The sequence below is a fragment of the Centroberyx affinis genome, unplaced genomic scaffold, assembly GCF_046629955.1.
Source record: "Centroberyx affinis isolate AG114_WGS23_722 - 3 ecotype Tasmania unplaced genomic scaffold, CSIRO-AGI_Caff_v1 ptg001514l_1, whole genome shotgun sequence".
Lineage (NCBI taxonomy): Eukaryota > Metazoa > Chordata > Actinopteri > Beryciformes > Berycidae > Centroberyx > Centroberyx affinis.
In genome coordinates, this window is record NW_027279978.1 from 127,456 (window position 1) to 139,183 (window position 11,728).

The window sequence follows — 11,728 nt, forward strand, 5'->3', positions numbered from 1 at the left end:
TGATGAAGTAGAAATGTGGCCATAAAACAGCCGATGGTTCTACAATACATGCGGTCTCTGGAGGACTGATGTCTTGTTTTTCAAGTCCACATCAGAAACCCAGCGGCTCTCCTGTCAGAAGGACTTCTCCAGGTTTAATTAAAATGCTTTCCATCTACAGACTCCTCCTCCTCTTCCTCCTTCTCCTCCTCCTCCTCCTCCTCCTCCTCCTCCTCCTCCTCCCAAAGGTCAAACGCTAAAGAAAGAGTCCAGGCGGTGAATGCATTTCAACGACAAATCTTCATTACACACGTCAGACATGTTAATGTTACGAGCAAACCCTGGCACGGTAATTACATTCCTCATGAAATCCTTGTATGTCAAATGATCTACGAGGCCACAATCTGACAGAGTGAAGTATCTTCCCGAAATAGAAGCTCGTTCTGATTCAAGTCACAAACGCAGACTTTCAGATCCACAGAGCAGAACTAATATCACCTCAGTCATTTTCATGCTTTGTGACCCTCTTCTTACCTACGGTTTTTAAAAATCCACCTTCAGACCAAATAAAGCAGTGGTTCTCAACGTGGGGTCCGGGGACCGCCAGGGGTCCTTGAAGGGGTTCGTAGGGGTCCCCAGCAAACTGATGAATTGTTAAACTTTAACATTATTTTGTTTACAAGAAGTGAACACAATTAGAGAATGTAGAAGAATGACTGTTCTGATCATAGTTTCTCTGTTATCTCTCTACCTACAATACAGACAGTCATGGGATTCTGAACTAAATTGTATCTAACAATAAAAATATTCTCATGGCTCTAATGTGGACTAAATTAGGGGTCCTTGATATGAAAAAGGTTGAGAATCACTGAAATAAAGGCTGGTCTAGAGGCTAATGGGACCGTCCAGTAACTGAAAGGCCACAGGTTTGATCCCCCTAACAGCTCTTGGTCCTGTCGAAATGTCCCCAAAGGAATATAAAACCTCAAGCTCACTTTATTGAGCTGTCAATCAATGTTCACGGCAATTTTAGGATGAAACGCATCCATCCTGGTCTTCTTCACAATACGTCACATTATGCTTTTTTCCTATTTTTTTTCTCTGCAAATCCCAGTTTACTGTCACCAACTTTCTGAATAACCTTTGACTGATCAGTGTAGTTTTGGTGCTTTTGAATTTTTAGTAGGCCGAGAAAGACTCAAACTGAGGGAATCGTGACCCTTTACACAAGACACTGAAGCCACTACCCTCTCAGAAAATAAGAAAGAAAATAAGGTACATATGGGGCTCACCCAGGACCTTTGTCACATGGCGTCCCCTTCTCTCTCCCAGTCCTCCCTGTCTCTCTCGACTTTGAACTGTATAATAAAGGCAAAAAATACCAAGAAAAATGAAGAAAATAACGTACATAGTTGTGCCTTTTTTCGCTGGGGCTGTACCTTATTTTCTCTCTTCTTTTCAACATTTAAATAGGATATTTAAATGTTGTTTGTAATGTGTTTCATGATGACCCTGATGAAGGCCACAAGCTGAAACGTGTTGGTCTAACAATAAAGTTGTTCTATATACTACAAGTGTTGCTGGAGTTTTCTCCATGCACCCTGGAAGTAGGTGAAGTTGTGCCAGAAACCCCTGCTCTGCTTCTACTCCACCTTATTTTCTGGCAGCGAACTCATTGTAATTCCCTCCGGAGAAGAGCGTCGGCTTAAATGCCTGAAACGTAAACAATGTAAACGTGTTTGCAGAGCGACCTCATGAATAATTCGTTTTGGAAAATGTCTGATGAAACCTTATCTCCGGCGGTGAAGTGTGGTTTTACACAGTGTGTGGCCTCAAATCCAGAACCATCCGGCTCAAACCAAGGTGGCTGAATATGGAAAGCGGCTAATCTGAAGTCAAACTGCTGTTTACTCATTATCAGCGGCATCCAGCTGTTTGTTGTGGGCGGCTTCTGCAAAACACGGAGTAACACGGAGTAACACGCGTGTCGTGAGCGCCGCACGTGGCGACCCGCACGCCACGCATTCATTAATCATCATGAACAGGCGGGCTGCCTCATGAATTTAAACAGGCAAAGACTCGTGACAAGGTCTCCGCTCACGACTCAAAACCTGTCTGACCGTGAGCGGGGGACACTGGATGCAGAGAAGAGAGATAAATAAAAACTCACACTGTTATCCAGCATGTGCCGTTTCCCCCAGAGCGCCTTGCAGCTTTGCCTGATATCAGACAGAATTGTAAACTCGTTCCACTCCGTCTCCGTCTCCAGTCTTCATTGCCTCCACTCTAACCGATTTCCGTGGGGGAGGGGGATTCGATTTTCCCCTAACCGATCACTAGAGACCGACGTAACCACCTGAATCTAACGTCAGTTTAAGTCGACTCTGATGCGTAACCATGACAACACCAGAGACGGTTCAGAAAGTATAGAGCATCTTTGACACGGAGCCAAGTAAAAACAAAGTACGACGACTTTTAATGGATTCAGAACAGCCTGGATAGCAGCGTCTATCTTGTCTATAGCGGTCGCCATTGTTGTTATTACTCCTCCTTGGTTCCGGCTCACAGCTTGACAACATCATTAGTCCCCCCCCCTCCCCCCGGGGCTCATTGGACCGATCATTTTTCAACCGAGAAACCGCTGTTTCATGTCACGATGCCAGACCAGAATCAGTCAACTCGGGTGGAGTGGGCGGAGTCAAAGGTCTGGACCCAGGCAACCTTGCAGTACCTTGATGCTTACAGTTTTTACATCGGTGGTCCCACTGGGAATCACACAACACAGTCTCAAAATTTTGCAAACTGAACGCGAACTCTGAAACGCAGATTATAATGTTGTGGACACGAATAATGTGAAGATTAAGTTCCTTGATGAAAGCATGTGACAACAGCAGGAACTGGACTCAACATTTTCTCGTGATCGCCATGTAAAAATGTCAGCTAACGGTTGACTTTAGGCACCTTAAACTGTTTGGTTAAGGTTTTGGTCATGGTTAAATACATGAAAACTCCCCTTCCCAGTAGAAAACTTATCATGAGTTGGGAATTGAAACTACTTGTGTTTCTAATCGTGTCTCCTCCACCTAATCCTTTCCTGCTGGGGAAACGGATTTCTGCAACTTATTTATTTACATTTTGAAGTCATCCTGCTCCTTTCACACAATTTCATCAGACCAGACTGGAACCAAATCCGCCCCCCCCTAACCCCCCCGGTGGTTCACATTCACAAACTTGCTAGAAGGAAGGCAGATTGTGATTTGAATGATGGAGAACATGAACCTGCAGAGACTAAACCATTCCAAAGACATGTGACTGTCTGCCAGATATTTTAGCACAAGCCGGGGAGAAAAAAAAACACGGTATGGGTGAATATTGCCAGATGTAACGGGGTCTGATTTACACCGTGAAGTTGTCAGGTTTATGGAAGGGAATTATTTCACACTCCAATTCCTTGTCTTGTGATGTTCTCTGTCTGGAAGAAAAGATATCCAGCAATCATCAGCAGTGTTACTTCCGCTGCTGAAAATGTAATCGCATCTGATAAAATCACACACTCACTCGCACGTTACATAGCGCCATGTCCAAAATAAGTTATCAACATCACACCAGTAATGAACATCATTCTCAAAGCAGGTAAACATTATGATTTCTTCTTCGTAGTCTGAACATGGTGAACTGGTCTGAGGACTGTCGGTATAACGATAATCCTTCCTTAGCGTCATCATTCTGAGATCAAGACTGGTTGATGGGGAATGTGATGCTCAGTGAGTTCTACATTGAGATGAAGTCATTGGTCAGTTTTATCCTGTAATGCATCTCAATGTGAAGAAACTCCTCGCTGTCGTTCAGGCATCTGGGGCCGGATTCACAAAACCCTCTTAAGAAAAAAAATCTTCTATGTGCCATTTTTTTTAAAGAAAAAAAATAGGAAAAAATGCTATTCTCAAAAACAGTTCCTATACATTTACATAACTTTCTTCTTATGTTTCTTCCTAAGAAAACACTTAGGAATAAATGGTATTCTTGAAATGAAAGTTGTCAAATTTGTTCTTGATTTTTTTCTTAACTTTAAGACGGCCCTTCACCTGTCTTAAAACTCCTACAGTGAAAAGGTAAGCCTCTAATATCATATATTTAAACACATTTTAGACAAGTAGGTTATAGTTCAAAGTCTTCATAGGTTCCCCTACACCTAACATTAAGATGAACATTTATTGTAAAGCTTTATTTGGTGTAGGGCCAGGTAGGCCTCTGTCTCATGTCTGTTGGAAATAAGCTGCAAATTTTACAGTTACCAACAGCAACCAATGTTTAAATCTTTGCTCTAGTTTCCCTAAATAGATTTTTCCCCAATTGTTTTGTAGATGGAAGCACTTTGGGTTGCCTCCTAGCCTTGTCTCCTAGCCTCCTAGCCTTGTCTCCTAGCCTCCTAGCCTTGTCTCCTAGCCTCAATGGTAGTAAGCCTAAAGTTTATTAACCAGAATTAATTCAGGCCCTATTTTGAGAAGTTCTTAAGTAGGAAAATTAAAGAAATTTGTAAGAAATAAGAAAATATTGAGGAATTGCACTTAAGAGCCTTCTTAAGAACTTCCTCAAATTTCCTCTTATGTAATTTCTTAAGAACTATCTTAAGAACACATTGGTGAATCCGGCCCCTGGTCTGCCAGAGGAAGACAGCACTGATCCTGGCAATTTAACACTCAAGTCGTCTGGGCAACCACTCTTTCAACCACTGCTCGGTGATTATAATTGGTCCTCATCGGTCAGCTGACTTAGCGGTTTAATTGCAGTGTTTTCCAACCCACCCAGACATTATTTTTTGACCACTGTTCCACCTATTTGTTATTCCTGATCACTGGACATCAAGCACTTCTCTTTTTCTGCCACAAACATAGTGAAAGCTCTTACAACATGTGAGTTTCTCATCATCAAAACACAAAAAAATCCACCTGGTTTTCCACGAGTTACACAGACCAGTCCACGGTGTCTCCGAGCACGGAGGCTGTGATGTTTTACCTGTTTGAACATGTTAACGTTAACGCAGTGTGTTTCAGCGTCACTGGAGACACTTTTGTCTGGAACCAGTCCGTCCAGCTGATGTGCTTTCCTGTCTCAGTTGGGAGTCGGCTGTATGCAGTCCTGCCTGATAAAGTCTTTTATATTTTAACATGTTGGACTGTGCACACACACTGTGTTCACACTGCAGCCGCTCCAGAAACCAGTTTCTGGAAGTACATGAATTTTTTTACAACTGGAGAAACATCGTCCCGAGTTGACCACAGCTGTCTCCTTATCTGTTGACCCTTGAAGGTTGGCTGCAGCTGAACTTTTGGGTGACATGGTACTAGCCCTGCTTTATGTCCCACATTCGATGCAACTCTATTGCTGCTACAGCCAGCAATCTGAGTTGAAATTGCCTATTGGAGTTGCATGGTGATGCAATCTGGGAACCCATCGTCTATCGGTCTGACGACGATTAGACTCTGGGGGCGACGGCCAATATTTGGGGGTTTCCGGGGGTTAGCCAGCGGACATCCGGGCCAAGACTTCCTCTTCCGTGCTCCGGTCATTGTTTACAGTCCGATTAGCAACTTGAGACATGAGAGTCGAACGTTTCTCCACACAAAACACAAACATCGATACTTTTTGTAGGTGTTTTAGGTCCGGACGACATTTGGGCTAATCTCTATAAACAGATATCTGCATATCAGACGTCGTCTCTCAACTCCGACTCCATTCTCACGTCTCAAGTCGCTAATCGGACTGTAAACAATGGCCGGCGCACGGAAGAGGATGTCTTGGCCCGGATGTCCGCTGGCTGCACCGGAAACCCTGAAATATTGGCCGTCGCCCCCAGAGTCTAATCGTCCTCAGACCGATAGACGATGGGTTCAGAGATTGCATGGTGATGTGGTTGCTAGTGGTCTGCCTGCAGGGTCCAGATGTTGAACCTCTATCTCGGCCGAGTTCCCTCCACCTCCTCAGTCACTCGGACGGAGGAGGTTCGCGCCTCGCCTTCGTCCACCGTCTTCAGCTTGCTCGCCACAAAGGTCACCGACCTCAGCGGGAACCTGCGCACCGTCCTCAGGCATTTGGTGTTGTTTCGAACGCTCACAAAGCAGAGGGTGTTGATGACCCCGTTGCTCATGGCGATGCACTCGATGATGTAGAAGGCCACCAGGGAGTTCCTGTCCCGGGAGATGAGGGTGGGGTAGAAGTCGCGGAGCAGGGTGAAGCCGTAGTACGGCGCCCAGCAGAGGACGTAGGCGGCCAGCACCAGGATCAGCACCACCACCGTCCTCCGACGCCTCTGGAGCCTCTTCCGGATCTGCTCCGTCTGGAAACCCGGCACGTTCTTGAACCACAGCTCCCTGGAGATCCGGATGTAGCAAACCGCCATGACCGTCACCGGGCCCATGAACTCCAGGGCGAAGACGAACAAGAAGTAGGAGCGGTAGTAAACCTGCTGGTCCACGGGCCAGATCTGGGCGCAGAAGGTCTTGTGGGTCCGGCTGGCCACGTGCGGGTACGTCGTCTCCGAGGCCATGTAGGCCGAGGGGATGGAGATGACGATGGGCACGATCCAGACCGTCAGGATCAGCCAGTAGGCCGTCTGGTGCTTCATACGAGGCTTCAGAGGGTAAACGATGGCCATGTACCTGCAGACAGAGAGACGGGTCTTTTTAAAGAGCTGCGGACAGTGTGCTGTTCACAAACTTTAAAAGACTCCAACAGAGGATCGGTCTCACACTGTTTCCACCTGCGCTTCACTCAGCAGTGAGTGCCGTCCTCACCGCAGATCATCAAACAGCATGAAACTACACCAAACAATCCTCTGATCGTGTGTAATTTGTCAGGTTTACACTGAAAAATATCATACAATTGAGGCAAATTAACCAAGAAAAAAGACAAGATTACACAAGAAATGAAATGTTAAGATGCAGCTATATGAATTACAGCTGCGTTCAACACAGCTGGACGTGAGATCAGGCGAAGATTACTTTTCTTTGTTCCCGCCGTTCAAAATTTTACACACCATTACATGGATTGAACGGTGTTGTTTGGGAGTGGGCTCATTTTCTAACTCACTTCACCCTTAGTGGATGAAATCTCTTGTGAAATAGCATTTGCAACGGTTCTTAGTGTTTGTTTTGACCTGCTTGGCATACCAGAACTGTGGTTTACCAGATAGATGAGTGCTTCAAAGTATAGATATAGATATATATATACAGTATATGCATTCATTTATTTAGTGTATGTCTGTACAATGTCATGCTATCTGAATTGACCTGATGAGGTAAACCCCACCTATACGGAGCTCCATGTAGCTCAAACATTCAAAATCATTACCAGATGACCTTAACTAAGCCACTACAAAATCTTCTGACATTACTAAACCTTGAATCACCCGTGACTCGGAGGGATTCGTGACCAATACAATCCTGGATCAATAACAGTCAGACACTGCATGCGTCACGCTGACAGATTCTGATGACACACAGTCCAGAATATCTGGGGAAGATTAGCTGAAATACACTCTGTAAATTCACTCTTACAGTGATGTCGAGGATGCCAGTCATGCCAGCGCTTAATTTCATTTCTGATTTTTACTTTAAGTGACAGCAGGAGGAGTAGTAATCCAGATTGGAAGCCAGTCTTGGATTAAAGTCTTGCAAATTGATGGTTTGGTCCTACTTTTGGATGTCAACCAAAAATGGTAATGAACCTTAATTTATATCTGGCACATGGTGAATACGTTGGATTTTACTGTTATCAGTGGCACAAACTTTGTACCGTTGATCCAGATCTTAGCGGGACATGATCAGATACGCTGCCAGATGTTCGGCTCTGCACAGATATGGAATCTGGAACCGCTTTGACATTTTGATACATGTTACATGTGGAGATTATCCATCTCTCCTTGCAGATGCTATTTTTTACACGGTTGGGGATGTCAACCATGATAAATGAAACGGGGGGGAGGAACCTTACTCAATTGGCTTCCTCTCTCTCAGCCGCTGCTCCCCGGCCACAGAGATCATGCTAGCTAAAACCGGTGACGGATTTCATGGAGGATCTTATTGGTCCCAGTGGGCAGAACCAGAGAAACACCGTGTCACTGCATCAGAAGGCAGAGCGTCTCCGGTCTGATACTGTGCTAAGCAAAGAAAGAAAGAAAGAAAGAACACACCATGCTAGAGCAAACTTGGAACACAAATCCTCAAATGTGAACTCCAATCGATAGTTGAAAAGCCAGTGCATGTTTGTGCACAGCGGGTGGTCTTCCCATTCACTACAATACAAACTGTGCTGCAGGCTTTACAGTTTCTCTCCAATTAGCGCTCACACACACACACACACACACACACACACACACACACACACACACACACGGCTCTGACCAGTCTGACTTCTCCTCCTTTACAGTTTTCTTGGCCCACTGAAGCATAACGACACCCAGTTTGGTCAATGTTGCCTTGGTGAGTTTTGATGCTTCAGCCTGTTGTTGGACGTCATTTTCTATTCTTTTACTATTCGGTGGTCATTTTATACAAATTCATCACTATACAAATACATAACTCTAGGGCAACCTACTGGATCTATTGCAATAATTACACTTATTCCAGTGCAAAATTACATTGCATTTATTTATTTTACTTATTATTTTAGAACCTGTGTTGTTGGCTGTGGATGTTTGTTTGCTGAGGTTGTTTTGTTTTGTTTTTGTTTTGTTTCCCTGAGTCTTTTAATTGCACTGAATAGGAGTAGCGCTCCTAATTTCGTTGTATTCTGTACAATGGTAATAAAGGCTTTCTATTTCTATTCTATTCTATTCTAAAACAGGCTTCCACTGTCTGTGAAAACAAACAGCTTAAACAGCTTGTCATGGCTTCTTCACAGTCACTGCACTGAATGAAAACGCATCGCTAACCTCTGAAGAGTCACACTGGTCAACAGCAGAAGACCCAGTGTGATATTTACCAAGACAAAGGATCTGCTGGAACTCGCCCTCGTGCTATTTAGGGCGACTGCCTACGTCCAAACCTAGCTTTGATGTTGGGGGGGGGCGGGGGTCTGGCTGAATCACACCCACCACACCTCCAGGAGGACCAACAGGACAGAGATGCTGGAGAATAGGCCTGTTTGACAATATGGCGACTATTATTATTTATTTTTTCCCTAGTTACCGTTGCTACAGATGCACGTCCAACCCTGACAGTGGCAGCGTGGAGCCTCAACAGCAACGTGTGTTTTCAAAATCCCTCTTATCATTGCCTAAAATCACTATGTCAGATGCAAGCAGCCAAAATCTCAGGTGGATTTTGAAGCCGATCCTGGAAGTGCAGCAGCAGCAGCAGCAGTTCCTCAAACGTCCACTAGAGGCTCCAAAAAGTCTCCAAACCGCCCAACTCCATGAAGTCAGTGGACCACGACCCAACTTCTGATAAAAATATAAAGCCAATCCATTTTTTCCACAAGAGGTTTTGGCCTCAGTAGCTAATTTCACTTCTTCTAATGTGTGTGCAGATGGAGATTTTCAAAATAATTGTGTCATTAACAGGATATAACAGATAAAACGTAGGGTGGTTTCCCTAGTGATTGACAGGTCGCCTGTCCAGTGACCGATTGGACCAATTTAACGTAAATAGTAAAATATTTTTCATTCTCTTTCAGTCATATATACTGTATGTAAGCCTTATATCATTTAACTTTAATATTTTTTACTAGCTACGTTCCCTTCGACCTGCATAACCTGGTAACATTATGAACAAATGTCACGTAACTGGACAAGAGATCGTTTCCCTTCGTAGTCTTGGAGGTAATTCTTAAAAAAAAAAACAGCTTGCAGCCCTCGTCAAGCTTCTTCCTCTCTGTGATCGAAAACTGGTCCACCAAAAGAACAATGTCTTTTGGTGAAACATCTGATAGATATCGCAGTGAGGACAGAAATACTCAAGGTGTGTCTTCCATGGACGCATTATTCTCATTTCATAAACACCGCTACTGCTGCTGAGTTTCCCCAACTATGACGATTTCCGATTTCCGTAAAAAAATCCGGAAGTGTGAAAAGAGTCGATTGAAGTTTCACATGTTGTGGGAACCTGTATCCATGTTGCCTTCGTGTATGGCAAGGAAGGAAGAAGGAAACGAGAGAAAGGAAGGAAGAAGGAAAGGAAGTAAGGAATGAAGGGAGGGGAAAGAAGAAGGAGGAAGAAAGAGAGATGGGAAGAAAAAGGGAGAGAATGGCATGATCTGATTAAACCTCCTTTCTCTGCACATTGGAACAGCACCAGTTTAATAAACCGCTCAAAACCCATTTTTATGATCTTGCTTTTAATTAATTAATCCCACCTTTTTATTTTAACACCATTGTTATTAATTCATACTTCTTTTATTTTTTCTTATACTTGTTTTATATTTCTTATACTTGTTTTGTGCTTTTTATATCTAGGATTGTTCTTTATTATTTTTAATTTATTTTATTATTATACTTGTTTTATCTTTCTTATACTTGTTTTATGCTTTTTATATCTTAGGATTGTTTTTATCATTATTTATTGGTTTTTACTGTTTCTCTTGTAAAGCACTTGGTAACACTTTATAATAACCATCATTAATAAATGGTAAATTGATAGTTAATTAAACTTTAGTTAATAGTCATTTTACTGTTAACAAACAATGAAATGATCATTAATAATGTTTACTAATTATTAGTAATACTATAATTTGTTATTTTATCATTCGTTTGTGTAATATAAAATCATTTGTTTATAAATTATATATTGTATCATAGCTGATAAGAGACGGTAAAAAGGGTAAAAAGCTATGATACAATATATAATTTATAAACAAATGATTTTATATTATTACTACAAACGAATGATAAAATAACATAAATTATAGCATTACTAATAATTAGTAAACATTATTAATGATGATGATGATGATTGTTTGTTAACAGTAAAATAACTATTAACTAAAGTTTAATTAACTATCAATTTACCATTTATTAATGATGGTTATTATAAAGTGTTACCAAGCACTTTGAGCTGCATTTTATGATATGAAAGGTGCTATATAAATTAAGTTTATTATTATTATTATTATTATTATTATTGTTATAATACGTTTAGTAACACTGAGCAACACTGTACACACATGAGCCATAAACCCAGATGCTCTTAGCACCATGAGTGCAAACCCCCAACACAATCTTCCCACTGAAACTGCTTTTGTTTTTCAAATTCGAATCAGCAGCTTGGAAAATGTCCTCACCCCGTCTTGTTGTTTTTCACAGGTCACAGGGTAGAGATTCACCCTCTGTTGTTGAGGCAGGCAACATTAGGTCTCCTGACACTATGAGACCCTATAAGACCCTATAAGACATCTACACAGGATCACACAGGCAGTCAAGCACATGAGGCAGAAACATGATGTATTAACAGCATGTCTTTCTGTTGAGGAAGCCGCTCATGTCCTCTCCTCAGCACAGTTAATGTTGGCGATGTCCGATGCTTTCAGGAGCTCATGTCACGACGCGCCCGTCCTTGAGCTAACGTGCGTATACCTTTACCGAGTGTGAAGGCATCAGCAGCACATAACGCACATCTCTCCTCCTCCTGTCTCTCTATAGGCGATACGTTCATGCTTCAGTGTGTGGAGGCAGATGCTCGTCTGTTGAAACCGCTGATTAAATCACTCTTAGACTCTCAAAGTGCCCTTTTATTGAACTGCAACTGATAAATAC

The 11,728-nt window shown here is 42.8% G+C and overlaps 1 protein-coding gene across 1 annotated transcript; it reads right to left on the bottom strand.

The window, feature by feature from the left end:
- Positions 1 to 5,932: 5,932 nt before the first annotated feature.
- On the bottom strand, positions 5,933 to 7,559 carry prokr1a (prokineticin receptor 1a). The gene is made up of 2 exons (XM_071527276.1): positions 7,536 to 7,559; positions 5,933 to 6,670 (listed from the first exon to the last, which is right to left on the bottom strand). Exons 1-2 carry the CDS (start codon positions 7,557 to 7,559, stop codon positions 5,933 to 5,935), a joined length of 762 nt encoding a protein of 253 aa, XP_071383377.1.
- Between the last annotated feature and the right edge of the window lie 4,169 nt (positions 7,560 to 11,728).